At 40.1% G+C, this 15,885-nt stretch overlaps 1 protein-coding gene across 1 annotated transcript in view; it reads left to right on the top strand.

The window, feature by feature from the left end:
• LOC125467091 (pituitary tumor-transforming gene 1 protein-interacting protein-like) overlaps window positions 1-15,885 on the top strand; it is a 53,693-nt gene that overhangs the window by 12,680 nt on the left and 25,128 nt on the right. Inside the window, exon 5 of the mRNA XM_048562509.2 lies at window positions 4,887-4,952. Within this exon, the coding sequence (XP_048418466.1) occupies window positions 4,887-4,952 (66 nt within the window). The remainder of the gene's footprint in view (window positions 1-4,886; window positions 4,953-15,885) is intronic.

Genomic DNA, 15,885 nt, shown 5'->3' with positions numbered 1-15,885 from the left:
TCAAAATCTTGCTGTTTGTCTTCACATTTCTGACTTTCAGCTTTTCTGTTTCCCCACAGCAAAGTTCAGACTACTTATTCTCACTTACAAATCTGATCATGCTTTCTGCTTCCTATTTCTATAATCAATTGAATCATGATCCAGAGCGCACACTTTATCTCAAGACAACAAAGTGTGGAGCTGGATGAACTCAGCAGGCCAAGCAGCATCTCAGGAGCACAAAAGCTGACGTTTCAGGCCTAGACCCTTCATCAGAGAGGAAGGGTCTAGGCCCAAAACTTCAGCTTTTGTGCTCCTGAGATGCTGCTTGGCCTGCTGTGTTCATCCAGCTCCACACTTTTTTGTCTTGGATTCTTCAGCATCTGCAGTTCCCATTATCTCTCTCGCGTTTTATCTCTCTGACTCTGACTTCCTTTGCATTCCACTTGCATTCTGCTCAACATCTGGCAATGCTTTTCCACCAGTCCCTCTATTTTGCTACCCTGGTTGGGACTTGGATGGGAACTTGCGGGAACACAACCGCTTACATGACATCTGCCTTTGTCCTTTTAGGAGCTAGGGTCTGAGGACTTTTTTTGTAGATGATGTGCACTAAAGTATCTTTCGTGGAGGAAGTGAATGATTAAAATGGTAAATGGGTGTCAGTTAAGTATGCCATTCTATCCCATATGGCATTGGACATCTTGTCAAACTTTTGGAACCACTTTCGTCTGGACCGCTGAAAAGTTTTCATTACACTTTTCAATCAACGATTTTGATTTTTTTTTTAGTTTGTTCATGAGGTGTGAGCATTGACTGGACCAGTATTTATTGCCTATACCTAACTGCCCAGAGGCAGTTCAGAGCCAGAGTCAACCGCAGTCTGTGGGCCTGGAGTCACATGTAGGCCCAATCAGGCAAGGATGGCAGTTTCCTTCCTTAAAGGGCGTTAGTGAACCAGAAGGGCTTTTTTCTGACAATCAGCAAGAATCGTTAGATTCTTTATTCCAGATTATTACTGAATTCAAATTCCACCATCTACCTCAGTTGGATTCAAACCCATGTCCTCAGAATGTGACCTGGGTCTCTGGATTAATAGTCTAGCGATAATACCACTCGGCCATCGCTTACCCATACTTAAAATATACAAGGGAGACCGGCAAATTATACACACACACACCCAGGAGATTTAAAGTACAGAGGTGGCCAATCTGAAGAAAGCCATAAGTGAACCTTATCAACAGCAAATTGGGAAAGAAACAACTTCTGTTCGGAAGAAAAATTGACTGTTAAGTCCTGGCAGTGAGCAAGTTCTGTGCTGCTTTTTGCTGCAGTCAGGAACTGGGCCTGTGGGCAGGAATACTGGGGAGCCAGGTAAACCATAAACCACATCTGGGGTTGCTCGGCCTGTTGCCAAAGCTGTGAGGAGTTTTTTTGCCAAGGTGGGGAATGATGCTGGGAGCACTGTCTCCTCAGTCGCATGGGATGAATGCGTCTGTAAGAGGGATTGGGGGAGGAAAGGAAGCTACATGAAGGTTGGGAGGAAAAAGGGAACTAGAAAGACGTTTGGGGGGGTAAGAGACACCCTGGTGGCAGGGGGGATGGGAGGTGGAAAGGAAGAAGGTGATAAAGACTACAGAGAAGAGAGAACAGTTTTAAACATAAACAAACCAAATATTCAGCTAAATTGAAAGACCGAAATCATGGTACCACTGAGATAAAAAAAATGTGTAAAAGAATGTGCATCCATTGCTGAAGGCTGTGAAAGTTTAGTTATATGGTTGAAATATATTGGGTATATTGTAATAAAAACTGCTAATTTTTTAAAAAATGAACTTACAGGATATGGATAACATTAGTTGGGCCAGTACTTACTGTCTGTTCTGGTTGCCCTGAGAATGTGGTGGTGTAAAGCTTTGTTGAACCATTGCAGACTTTTGGTGTAGGTACATCCACATTACCATTAGGGAGGGTTTCCAGAATTTGGATTCAGTCACACTGGTTCTCTCTGAGGATCCTCTGTGAATTTCGGCTGTGTATCTTCTAGAAGGTGTGCGTTTCATCTACTGAATTTTGTTGGCGGTCAGGAGCTTTGTGGCCCAAGCAGAACCCAAAATGAGTGTCAGTTGGTAATTTATTGCTAAGTCAATGCTGCTTGCTAGCTGTCTTGATGGCTTCCATCATTTTATTGATGATTGAGAGGAGTCTGAAGGGGCAGTAATTGCCTGGGTTGGATTTGTCCTGTAACGTGCAGGAAGTTGATGGGCAATTTTCCACATTGTCTGGTAAGTGCCAGTATTATCACTGAACTTGACCAGTTGCCTAGGGGCGTGGTTGATTCTGGAGCATGCTTCATCAGTATTATTACTGGACTGTTATCAGGACTTATAGCCTTTCTAATATCCAATGCATTCAACCCTTTCTTGATGTTGTGTGGAGTGAATGAAGAATGCTGACCACAGTTCACTATTGGATGCTGCAAGACTGCAGAGACCATTTGTAAAATCTGAAATAGGCTATTCATCCCATCGAGTCCGTTCTTCCATTCAATGAGATGATAGCTGATCTGAAAATCCTCAATTTCACTTTTCTTGCCTTTTCCCCATAACTCCTGATTCCCTCACTGATTAAAAATCTTTAATCAGCTTTATTTCAGCTTTGAATATACTTAAATCAGCCACTAGAGCTGCCTGTGGTAAAGAATTCCACAAATTTGTTCCTTTCTGAGAGAAGAAATTTGTCATTATTCCTGCCCTTACTGGGTGACCCATTTTTCTGACAAGATCTAATCCTTTGTTTATGGAATTGTTTAGGTCAGTGTATCATGAGTGGGCTAAACAGCAAAAGCAGCAGGTACTGCAACGTTGTAGCCTCACTAAGTGAGACCTCATTTTTAGGCATACTTGGTACTGCTCGTGCCATGCCCATGTGCACTCTTCTTCGAACCAGCATTAATTCCTGTGGCTTGATGGTGATGCTGGAGAAAAGATATGCAATTCCTTGAGATTGGAGATTGTGTTGGAGTACATTTCTGTTGCTGCCAATGGCCCCAAAACCCATCAGATGTCAAGTCTTGAGTTGCTAGTTTTATTGGAAGTCAAGCCCATCTATCACATTGTTACATTTAAATCTGAAAAGCAACAAAATGCATAATGACTGTCTGTCTGGCTGAAATGTTCTAGCTTTGTAACATAAACGTGAATTAGCTCTGATAACAAGGTGTAGAGCTGGATGAACACAGCAAGCCAGGCAGCATCACGGGAGCAAGAAAGATGACATTTTGGGTCTGGGCCCTCCTTCTTCAGAAAAATAAATAAATTAGTTGTGATCTTTTCAATCCATGGAAGTTGCATTTGGTGAAGACTTCATGTGTGCAGAATTGTTTTTACCCCTGCTTCTGACTTGTGCTGGTGAAAGGCTTCGGGAGTCAAGAGGTGAGTTATTTGCTGCTGAAAACTCAGTTCAGAGTTGATGAGATTGACTTGCTCTGCATTTGTGCTCAGGGCATACCACGGCAATTCTACAACACCAGTTCATAGTCCATCGAGTTTATTTGAAAACACAAGCTTTCAGAGTCTTACTTCGAAAACTTGTGTTTTCAAATAAACCTGTTGGACTGTAACCTGGTGTCGGGTGATTTGTGATCTTGTCCACCCCAATCCAACGCCAGCACCTCCACATCTTGGCAATTTTACACATTGTTAAATAGATAAGTGTTGTTTCAGAACAGTTAAGCCTGTGGGCAGCTAACTCTATCTAGTGTGTAAGCCTTCATTGCTAGAGTCTTTGCTTTCTCACATACACTCATCTATTTTGTGACAGTACATGGATTATTCAATTTGATTGAAGATTAGCTTCGGTAAGGACCTCTGGAGGAGATGGGCATTAACTTAGTACTTTTAACTGAACCTGATTGTAAACACCAACTTTGTTTAGCAAGGTTCATGTGCTGGGCTCTGCCACTGTTGAAGATCATGATGCTCATGTAGCATTTTTTTTGTATAATTGTCGACTGCCTTTGACAGAGCGCATGAGGATTGCAGCACTTTGTGAAATGTTGTTTGGGGGAATATTTAGCTCGGTTGAAAACATCCACTACTTGGCATGCATTTAGTCCTGTGTAATAGCTCTGCCATGTTGACGGAATCTGAATCATAGAATCTGTACAGTGTGGAAACAGAAAAACCCTCTGAAGAGCATCCCACCCAGACCCACCACCTTGCCCTTCCCCTGTAATCCTACATTTCTCACGTACCTAACCTACACATCCCTGAACACGAGGCAATTTAGCATGGCCAATCCACCTAACCTGCATGTCTTCGGATTGTGAGAGGAAAGTGGAGCACTCAGCTGAAACCCATGCAGACATGGGGAGAGCATGCAAACTCCACACAGACAGTTGCCCGAGGGCGAAATTAAACCTGAGTCGCTGGTGCAGTGAGGCACCAGTGCTAATCACTGAGCCACCATGCTACCCTGAAATCAATAGAGACTTTGAAAACAGAATTGTATGTAGACTGAAAAGGGATAGAATCAGAGCTTTGGGGAAACAGGGAGTTGAATCGAATTGGATAGATCTTTCAAGAAAGCTGATACCTTCCCATGAGCCGAATGGCATCTTCCTGTGCTGTATGATTATATGATATAAGGCTTGTAAACAGCTTCACAAAGTCTTTTGATCCACTCCACGTTTAATTGATCTTAACAAATCCAGTAATAGCAAAAGATAAGAACAATGATGAAAGCAGCTCATAGTCTAAACATTGAGTCATAGCAAATAAGGTTAGTTATGTCAATTTAAATAACAAAAATAAATACGTCATACTGAAGTGAATTTCTCAAATGAATTTTGCTGAGATAATCAGAGTAATTATTTTCATAAGTATTTTACCATTTGTTTCTCACAGTCATGATGAAGAGGAGGAGAGACTGGCCAAGCAGCGAGAGGAAAGAAAACAGTACAGGAAGAAAAGGTAAGGGTTGGGGGGTGGTTTACAATTGAGCATTAAACAGTTAATTTTATTTATTCAGTGCATTGATTCCTTGAGACTTTAGAAGCGCTGATTCTGAGGACCTTTGTAATTTTATTTCACTTACCATTGCTGTATCCATATCTCTTGTTTCTATTACTCCTTAATATAAAACAAAGGCTTGCGGATGCTGAAAATCTGAAACAACAACAGAATTTGCTGGAGAAACTCAGCAGGTCTCAGCATCTATGGAAAGAAAGTAGAGTTAATGTTTCGAGTTCATAGTTCCTTGAAAATGGAGTTAACAGGTAGACAAGATCACGAAGAAGTAAGACAAGTATACTTGCCTTCTTTGGTCAATGCATTGAGTATAGGAATCGGGAGGTCGTGTTGTGGCTGTGCAGAATAAAAGTATTCCAAAAGTGGCCTTACTGAGTTCAATTTGGTATCCTTTCTTTTGGAAAGATGTTAAGCCTAAAAGGGTTCAGGAGAAATTTACAGGGATGTTGCCAGAGTTGGAGGATTTGAGCAATGGAGAGAGGATGAATTGCCTGGGGCTACTTACTTTGTGGAGTCTTGGTGGCTAAGGAGTGGTCTTAGAGGTTCATAAAACCATGAAGGGCAAGGATAGGGTGAATAGTTAGGTCGTCTTCTCTGGGTAGAGGAATCCAAAATTTGAGTGAAAGGTTCCTTACAAATTCTAAGGGGTAGTTTTTTTTTCATGCAGAGGGTAGTGTGTGTATGGAATGAACTGCCAGAGGAAATGGTGGAGGCTGGTACAATTACAACATTTAAAAGATATCTGAATGTACATATGAATAGGAAGGGTTTAGAAGTGTATGGGCCAAATGCTGGTAAATGGGACTAGATTACTTCAGGATATTTGGTTGGCATGGACATGTTGGACTGAAGAGTCTGTTTCCATGGTGTACATCTTCATGCCTGTCTGACTCCAGTGACTCCCCTTAAAGGGTTCTGCTGAATTTCCCCAACAATTTCTGTTTTTATTATACTTTTCCTTTCTCATTTTCTTGACCTCTTGGGTGACTTGTAATCATTTTGAGAAAGAATACAAAATACCTGCAAGTGAATTTAGGCAGTTGACAATAAAATCTTGCTCTTAACAGCACCTCTTCCAGTCTTATCCCAATTACAAACCTCACTCCCAGCCTCTCAATTACTAGCTAAGAGCCACCAACTTATTTCTACTCTGTATCCTCCACCTTCACTTTCCCATGAACTCGAACTATTTCTACCATCTTTTAACCTTCCATCCAGCCACATCCATTGCCCCTCATGCTTCATGTAGCTTGCATTACCCTTAATCTTTCATCACCATTACTTCTCAATCCGTACCGATGGTAGGCAGTGAGAGGAAACTATTCTTTTACATGCTTTTCTTATCTATTTCAGTCAGGCTTGTTCGTTTTCAAAATATAACTTGTTTGTTTTAAGTGTTAAATGATAAGACATTCTTCCCATCCCTTGTACACATGGATGCTTTCATTCTTTCACCCAATTTGACTGAGTATATGGGATTTAAAAAAAGGGCTATCTTTCAACCTTCTGGAACTGAAGTGAACTTTCATTAACTTTTGAGTCAGGAGGAATATTCATGCATTTCTAAGTTCCACATTTGATTCAAAAAATGTAAAGCCTTTGATTGTAGATTGCAGGGAGTTCTAAGTCCTGACTTTCACGATTGCAGTTGGTACAGGCAGTGGCTCCTCCAGAAAGCCACTGCTGCAGAGGCAGCCTCAAACTTTGAGCCTCTTATTTGCAATTGCTAAAAGTCCAACATCTGGATAAAGAATACCTCCTTTCTTTCTTTTCCTAATATGAAACACACTATAGTTCTGGGCAAGCATATACCTACTTGTGGCCTAGTAAGTTATTTAACACTTGTTTAAAAAACAAACTTTATGTAACTGCTTTCAAATTTTTGAATCTATTTTGTAATAACAGTATCGCATGACCAGAGCAGACATAGAAACTTAGCTGGAAACTCATGACTAGTGTACCAGATTTATATGTAGTATCCATTAGCCATTGTGCAAAGCATTGAGCTGAAGATTGAGCAAAATACCACTTGTTTTGTTTTGAGTGTGTTAAAAGTATGGCAGTTAAATTTAATTAATATATTGTTAAAGGTTTCCTGTGCAAGTCTAGAATTCATATAAGGACCACTTGTAAACACTGATCAAATTTCATGAAAAGAAGCACTCCATTAATAAAATTACTACCTTTAAGTTTTTTGAAAACATGGGAAACCGTTAGTTATGGAGAAAACTTTCTAGGCCAGTTGGCCTTTTGGTCTCATCTCTCCTCCTCTGGATTTTTACACCCATACCCATCATCTCAAAGATATTGTCCGTAATGCTCCTTTTGGTACTTCCTCTTGAAACTTTTTTGGAGGTGGCAAGGAGAGAATTGACTCTGAGGTAAGTTTGAAGTATAAAGTATGGTTGCAGTGTTAGGAGGGAGAACACTGATGTCTTAATCATTTCTAAAGACTTTTTCTTTCTGTTTTTCCTGTTAGAAATTTTATTGCTTTTCGAACAGTAAGGTCAATTTAAAATTTCAGTCAGTGTTTTCAAATGAGTTGAGGCTAATTTGAGGGCATGGCTACTTGAAGCATTTCTTCTCATACAGTTTGTGGTAATTGGGCATGACTCACTGCTGTAAGATTCAGGCTGTTTGAACAGGGGCATCACATTTTTTAAATTGTGCAGTCAAAGGCAAAAGAATTGTACTTGCTAGAAACAATGTTTACAATTGCCCACAGGTGTTTCATAGTCTTTTTCACATTAGCTTCAAATTCATAGAATTCCCTGTCAATCCTTTCTCATTTCCAGGGATTTGCACTGTGAATAAGGCAAGCAACAGAATGTTTGTCTAATTGATCAGAATGAAGAATGCTCGCCTGTGATAGCTGGCAGTTTTGATCACACCCCTCCCAAAATGAGTGATTTAAACCTGAAGGGATGTTATAATATCAAATCTCGAATCCATTCCTCTGTTACCTATGGATGTTTTATCCTATAAGCCACAATCTCTCTCAAACCTCAACTCTTCCATTGCCTTTGCACCTCGTCTTTCCAATTTCACCGAATCTCCTCTGAAGTGTCCAGTTGCAAACTCCAATCTATCTCCTCTCTGTCCCTCATGCTGACCTTTCTGACAATAATTGTCTGATTTTCTGCCTACTCTCTGCAGGTGCTCTTCAGGAAAGAGCTGACAGTATGTTCAAAGTTTGCAGTCTGTTATAATTAATGAAGGAAATTTGTGAGTAGCTTGCTTTTTCCAAAGTGCACAGTTGGGCAGATGAGACTTTCCACTGGTAATAGATATTTTGTAAAGTTGTTCTTGTAGTGTTTCTTGAAAATGACATTCCAACAATAAAACTGTTAATCAGAAGCGAATAATTACATTTCAATCCCCATCTTTCAGAAAGAATACAAATGTGTTAGCAGTTTAAACAATGTTTACCTGATTGATTGTTAGCTTTGTGGGTGACACTGGAACTAGAGATCACAGTTTAAAAATAAAGGATGTTCCATTTAAGTTAGAGTTGAGGATTATGAATCTTTGGAACTTACATCCTCAAGCGATAGAAGCAGAATCATAAGTATCTTTTTAGATTCCCGAGATAAATTTTGAATTTGGAAAATGAACCTGACAAACACAAATTCTGGGAAAGCTCGGCAGATCTGGCATCATCTGTGGAAAGAAAGCAGAGTTAATGTTTTAGGTCTAGTGAACAGAGAAATATAACCTATGCATTGGAGCAAAGCTGTCTTTCAATGTATGTGTACTGTCAGGTTTATGGAAGGGAAAGAAATGATGAGTTCCACTGAGACAAAGATGTAAAATTCTAGAAGAAAGCTTGGAGTATGACAAACAGCTTCCAGTCGAGTTTCCTCAATTTGTTACGGTTCTAGAAAGAATGTCCTAAATCATGAAGCTCCTGGATGGGCTGGGAAGAACTGGCTTACCTCTTATTCATCTGCCCTCTTAGTTAATGGCAACAAGGTTAATTTAAAAGTGATCCTTTCCTTTGTGTCTATCTCTCACCCAAACCAAATAAATTGAAGAATTAAAAGTAACTGATCTGACCAGGCTTTTGTCAGAAAAGAAATAATAACACACAAACACAGTTTTTAGAATGAGGAAATGACTCCAAAAAGATAAAAGCTGAAAGAAAAAGGGATCATTTGAGTCATTTGTAAAAAGTAGATAATAGGACATTATGCCTTTTATATGGAATGGAACTGGTAGCCTTAACGCCAGCAATTGAACGGTCAGTTTTGAGGTTCTCATCTTGTTTACAACTTGACTCAGTCTTTTGTCCTGGTTCCTTTCAATGGTGGCTGGCTGATAGCACTCAGTAAGAGGTTTAAATTTCCATTTTACCTGCAGTGCAGAGATGTGTAAAGTTAGTCTCAAGCTTCACAGCACACTAATCTACATACGAGTACTTCAGGGCTCTTAACAGATACTACCTAAGAATTACAGTTGATTTTTAATCCTTTTTTGAATAGGCTTCCGGGTTCTGATCTGTCCTCACGGTAGTTCACATCTTGTTTGAAGTTCAGTATGGTGACCCACTATTGAGGGCACGTTGTTGTATTATTTCACAAAGACACATTGTACAGGTTGAATTCGTAGGTCTAATTGAAATAGCCAATGACAAACTCAAACTATTTGATTTGCATTTGGTCACAGTTTGCCAAGTTATTGCGCACAGTGTTTTCAGATAGATTTCATGAAGATAAATCCTTCAATTTGACGAATTACTTGTGTAAAAGTAAATTAATCCTAAACAATTAGCAAGTGGGATCATTATGCATTGAAGTTATATTATGCTTTGTAGGTTTGATTTGCTAAAAAAAAGCTTCAAAAGTATTAACGTCACCAGATTCAAACGGATCCTAACTTTAAGGTGTTTAAAGTTTGACGAATTTCTAACTTGCCTCAGAAATGTAGCATTATTCTCATTTTGAATGTTTTGATCTGCCTAAACTTCTAGAATTAGAATTAGCTTTATTGTTACATGTACTCAAATCTTTAAAGTTGCCACGTATGGTGCATCTTGGGTATGAAGGTACCTAGGTACAGATTCTTAAGTACAAACTCTTAGGGGTGAAAAATACAGAAATAAAGTCCAACATTACAGACTGTAGAAATACATTGCAAAAATCAAGAAATAGAAGTTCAAAGTAACCATCCTTCCAACCCAGTCTGTGCTGGCACCTCGCCTCCAGACTGCCTCAGGCTTCACCTCCCAGGCTGGAAGTCCACAGTGAAGCCTCTCCAGCTACCAGGAGACCACCACGGACTATCAAACATTTTTTTGAATCTTGTGCCTCCCCAACATGATTATTCTATTTTTCAGTTGGTGGCATGAATGAAAAATAATATAATAAGAGATCTTGTTTAAATGTAATGACGAGTTTTCCTTATCTCAGCCAGTTGAAAATGATAGTTTAATGTTTTGAATTTAATATTTTAAATTCTGGAATTTTGACAGAACCAGTTGAATGACCATATATGAATATACAAATTAACAGCAGAAGTAAGGCATTTGACTAGTTGAGCCTGTTTCACCATTCATCTGGAGCATGGCTGGTCTGATCACTTCATATTCCTGACTGATAGTCTTTTACGCACTTGCATATGAAGAGTCCAACTGCCTCTGCCTCAATAACAACCCATAAACTGTGACCATCGTGTTTTAAGTAAGAAAGTTCCAAAGACATGCTGCGCTCTGATAGAAAAAAACTTCTCCTTATCTCTCAATGGGCAGCCCCTGGATTTTACAACGGTGACTCTACCCATGTCCAGTTTCTCTCACAAGAGGAAGCTTTCTTCACACATATACACCCCATTAGGATCCTTGAGGATCTTTATAGGTTTCAATTAAGTCACCTCTACTTTTCTAAACTCAAAACAATTACAAGCTCCACCCATTGAGCCTTTCCCCTTAGAACTGACCCCTCCAGGTCATGGTCTTGTAAACATTCACTGAACTGATTCCGATGCATATACATCCTTCCTAATGTAAAGCCATCAATACACTACACCATACTTCAGATATGGTCTCAACACTGCATAACTATCTTAGTCCTATGTTAAAGTCTCCTTGCAATAAACAATAACATTCTATTAGTGATAACAAAGTGTGGGGCTGGATGAACACAGCAGGCCAAGCAGCATCTCAGGGGCACAAAAACTGACGTTTCGGGCCTAGACCCTTCATCAGAAAAGGGGATGAGGAGAGGATTCTGAAATAAATAGGGAGAGAGGGGGAGGCGGACTGAAGATGGATACAACGAGAGTTGCAGTGGGACAGAGATCCCCTGAGGTTGGCCCAGAGGGAGGAGGGTAACTTCTTCATGTTAGGCATCCTTCGCAGTGAGGTTAAATCTCATTAGCTCTGATCACAATTTTAACCTCACTGCGAAGCCTCTTCCAGGATGCCTAACCTAGAGAAGTTACCCTCCTCCCTCCAGACCAACCTCAGGGGATCTCTGTCCCACTGCAACTCTCGTCGTATCCATCTTCAGTCTGCCTCCCCCTCTCTCCCTGTTTATTTCAGAATCCTCTCCTCATCCCCCTTTCCTGATGAAGGGTCTAGGCCCGAAACGTCAGCTTTTGTGCTCCTGAGATGCTGCTCGGCCTGCTGTGTTCATCCAGCCCCACACTTTGTTATCTTGGATTCTCCAGCATCTGCAGTTCTCATTATCTCTGATCAACATTCTATTAGTTTTCCTTTTCACTTGCTGTACGTGCATTCTAACCTTTTGTGATTCATGCATTAGAACACCTATATCCCTCGATCTCAGGATTCTGCAATCTTTCACCATTTAATATGCTTTCATTTTAAGTCTTTTGCGAAAATAGACACTTTAACTTTTCAATCTTAATATTTTAAGTTTCACGTCTCTTCCACTCAAGGTATATCCCTTTGTAGCCTTCTTATTTCCTCTTCAAAACTTGCTTTCCTACCCCCTTTCATCAGCAAATTTAGCAACCGTGCTTTTGGTGCTTTCATCTAAGTCATTCATATAAACTGTAAAATGTTGAAGCTCAGCACTGATTCTTTTGGCCCACCACTTCTTAATGTCTTGCCAACCAGAAAGTGACTCCTCAATGTCTACTGCCCCCAATTCCTGCTACTTAGCTAATCTATCAATGAAAAGTCAATCCAGACTCCAAGCATCAGCATCTGTGGAAAGAGAAACAAGAGTTATGAGGCTTGCTGAGTTTCTCCAGTGTTCAGTTTGTTTCAGATTTTCAGCATCTATAGTATTTTGACTTTAATTTTGTCTTTAATAGTGTAGGTTAGATGGGCTTGAGATCGGTATGACAGGTCAGCGCAACATCTAGGGCTGAAGGGCTTGTACTGCGCTGTGCTGTTCTATCAATGCCATAGTAACCCTTTGTACCATGAGTTTTATTTTCCTCAATGACCTTTGAAGTGTCACCTTATGAGTTACGTCGAGAAACTTAAGTGCTAACTATCACCAGTTCCCCTTTAGCCACAGCACATTACTTTAAATTCGCAAGGAAGTCAGTAAACATGATTTCCCTTTAACAAACCACATTGCCTCTGCCTGATTACTAACTGCATGCTATAATGTCTTTAATAAAATTTCTAACTCTACCCTAAGATGGATGTTAACCTAACTAGCCTGTGGTTTCCCATTTTTGGTCTCCTTCTTTGAACAGAGAACACAGAACATTACAGCACAGTACAGGCCCTTCGGCCCTCGCTGTTGTGCCGACCTGTCATACCGATCTCAAGCCCATCTAACCTACACTATTCCATGTACCTCCATATGCCTATCCAGTGACGACTTAAATGTACCTAAAGTTGGCGAATCTACTACCGTTGCAGGCAAAGCATTCCATTCCCTTACTACTCTGAGTAAAAAGAGTAGGAGTTAAACTCACTATTTTCTGACTCATTGTAACCTTCCTTGACTCTGAAAATCTCCATATATCATGTCCATTGAATTCCTTGTAAAGCCCAACGCAAGCTGGAGTAACAACACCTCATTTTCCACTTGGGGACCCTGCAGCCCTCCGGACTCAATTTTTTGAGTTCAATAATTTTAGGGCCTAAACTCTGTCCTGTCCCAGCCCCCAACCCCACACACCAGGCTTTGTTACCACATAGCCTGCCATTACACCCCCATTGTTGTTAGTCACTAACAGTCCCCATTAACACCTGTTCACCCTCCCAGCCGGCTTAGTAGCAACTCCTTAGTCCAACTGTCTTTCTCTTTCTTTGGGCTCTATGCTATCATTTACTCCTAACCCGCCCACCTCCCTATTTTTTGCATATAAACTGCCATTTTCCCAGCCATCATCCATTCTGAGGAAGGGTCACCTGACCTGAAATGTTAACTCTGTTTTCTCCTTCGCAGATGCTGCCAGACCTGCTGAGGTTTTCCAGCATCTTTGTTTTTGTTCCATTTATTGCACTGTTACTAAAATCCTAAATACACAGTAACAGGTTTAGTACTTTGGATCCTGACAAAAGAATATTTCAAACGTCGTGTCTCGTTTTGTCAGAACAAAATTGTTGCAATAGAGCACAAGATGAAGCAAAAGTAGAACATCTGAGCTGTTGCACCTGCTCCACCATTCAGGACAATCTTGGATTTTAACTTCCTGCAATGCGTCTTGTAGTTAGTAAACAGTGCTATAATGGTGGTGGGACTTGCTGCTTATGGATGTACTGCCAGTCAAACAGGCTGCTTTGTCATGGATGGTGTTAAACTTCGAGTGTTGTTGGAACTGCAGTCATCCAGGCAAGTGGGCAGCATTCCGTCGTACTCCTGACTTGCCCCTATATTTGCATATATTTTTAATGAGGGTTTACATCCTTGGAGTAAAGCTTAAGGTGAAGACTTCAATGCATTTGAAACGAGGATAACATAGGAAAAAAGTGCTATTCCATAGTGCCAAGAGTCAATATCACAGAACGATAACCACCCAGAATGTCAGAGATAGTAGGAACTGCAGATGTTGGAGAACCTGAGATAACAAGGTGTAGCGCTGGATGAACACAACAGGCCGAGCACGAAGGCTGACGTTTCGGGCCTGAACCCTTCATCTAGGCCCGAAACGTCAGCCTTCCTGCTCCTCTGCTTCTTGGCCTGCTGTGTTCATCCAGAACGTCAGACAGGCAGTCTGTCCAAGTTCAGTCAGAGCAAAATGGTGCTTTTAATTTAGCCATATCTAGAATGTCAGGGTTGGAAAAATAACCCTGTATGGTTTAGAGGGAAACTCCAGAAATAAAACTGATGGAAGTCGGGTTTAAGAGTCAACAAGAAGAAATCTCCAGAAACCAATTACAGCCAATGCCAACTGAACAAGGAAGTTGAAAGTGGGAACAGGATGATCCTTCATTCAGGTTCAGGTGTCTGAAATGTTATTGTTGAAGACAAAAGGGTTATCTATTTCTGATAGATGTAATAAGATTATTTCAAATAGTTGTTGTATGGTGTAAAATGGTGTTTTTTTTTTCTTGTCTCAAAACCTTAGATCTTTTGGCAGTGTTTTGTGAATATGTTCAGTGACTGACCACAGTGGGGGGGGGAAAAATAGTGTAAATTAAATTTCTGGTCTATCAAGCCACATTTCACTTCAGCATCTGACTTGTCCAGTATTGCTGACAGCTGGGGTTGTAAAATATCTAAGGTAGACAGTTCGAGCAATTCACAAACCTTTGATTTGGAAAAAAATTGTTCTGATCTCAGCTCTAAATGATTGATCCCTTTATCTTGGACTGTGCCCTCCTATTCTAGATTTTCCAGCCATGGAAACAACTGTTTAATGCTTGTTCTGTAAAATCTGTTCAAAAACCTATGTTCCATTTAGATCATTTCTCATTGTTCTAAACTCCAGTATACTTCTGCCTAATTTACCCAGTCTCCCTCCATGGGATCAGCCTGCCCATCGTGCATATCCGTATAGTGAACCTTCAATATACACTCTCCACTGGAAGAATGTGGAGACCAAAACTACACACAGTACTCCTGGTGTAAACTCTGCAAATCCTGTAAGATTACATTATTCCCTAAAAGATCAGCACACACTTGTCTGCTGTAATTCCGGGCTATTGTTGTATTCCTTGTACAAGCCCTCCCAAGTCTATCATTGAAGCTTTGAAACATTTAAATAAAATTTCTGCTTTGTTTATTCTTGTTATGTTATACCCCTCTGCATTATATTTCATCTCCCATTGTGTTACAGATTTTTAAAAACTAAATGCTTTTAATGATAAAAATATACAGATTCCAGCATCTGCAATAATTTGCTTTTCTTTGTGATAATTGTTTTTGTCTTTATGTTCCCTTTATCACATGTATATGTCTCAATCTTTGATTTGCTTCCCTTACCATTATTTAAGTGTAATTTATATTTCTAGTTTGCTTTAATTCCTACTTTCTAGCCGGCTGTTTGGTTTTGCTGTTTGACCTACTCTTGGTCACTGCATTATTGCCTAGCAGTGAACAGTGTGCGCAAAGTCATACGTGTTGAATTACAAAGGCATTTCTTTGCTGTTTAGATCAAAATCAGGACCGTTTAAACTTTGGATTAGTTCTACCATGCTGTTATATGCCCTGTCTTGTTCTTCAAGTTGTCATATCTAATTTTGTTATCCCATACATATGTTTGCCTCTGTATTTTAAAAGCTGCATAATCCAAATGAATTCCTGTTAGGTGAGAAAAGGAGAGAGCTGCAAGGACTTTTTTTTTAATAAGATGCTGTTCATGGTTTTTTGGGCTTGACTTTAAAATACTGCATTTTGTTAAATTGAAAATATAAATTGCTGCAGTAAGTCTAATTAAGAATATCTTCAAAAAGAAAACCGATTTGTTCACAAGGTCTTGTTCCACTTTATTGACTGCCAGCTACTGT

This window comes from Stegostoma tigrinum, chromosome 2, assembly GCF_030684315.1.
Source record: "Stegostoma tigrinum isolate sSteTig4 chromosome 2, sSteTig4.hap1, whole genome shotgun sequence".
Taxonomy (NCBI): Eukaryota; Metazoa; Chordata; class Chondrichthyes; order Orectolobiformes; family Stegostomatidae; genus Stegostoma; species Stegostoma tigrinum.
The sequence above is the reverse complement of the archived record's forward strand: the minus strand, read 5'-3'. Positions and strand labels throughout refer to the sequence as shown.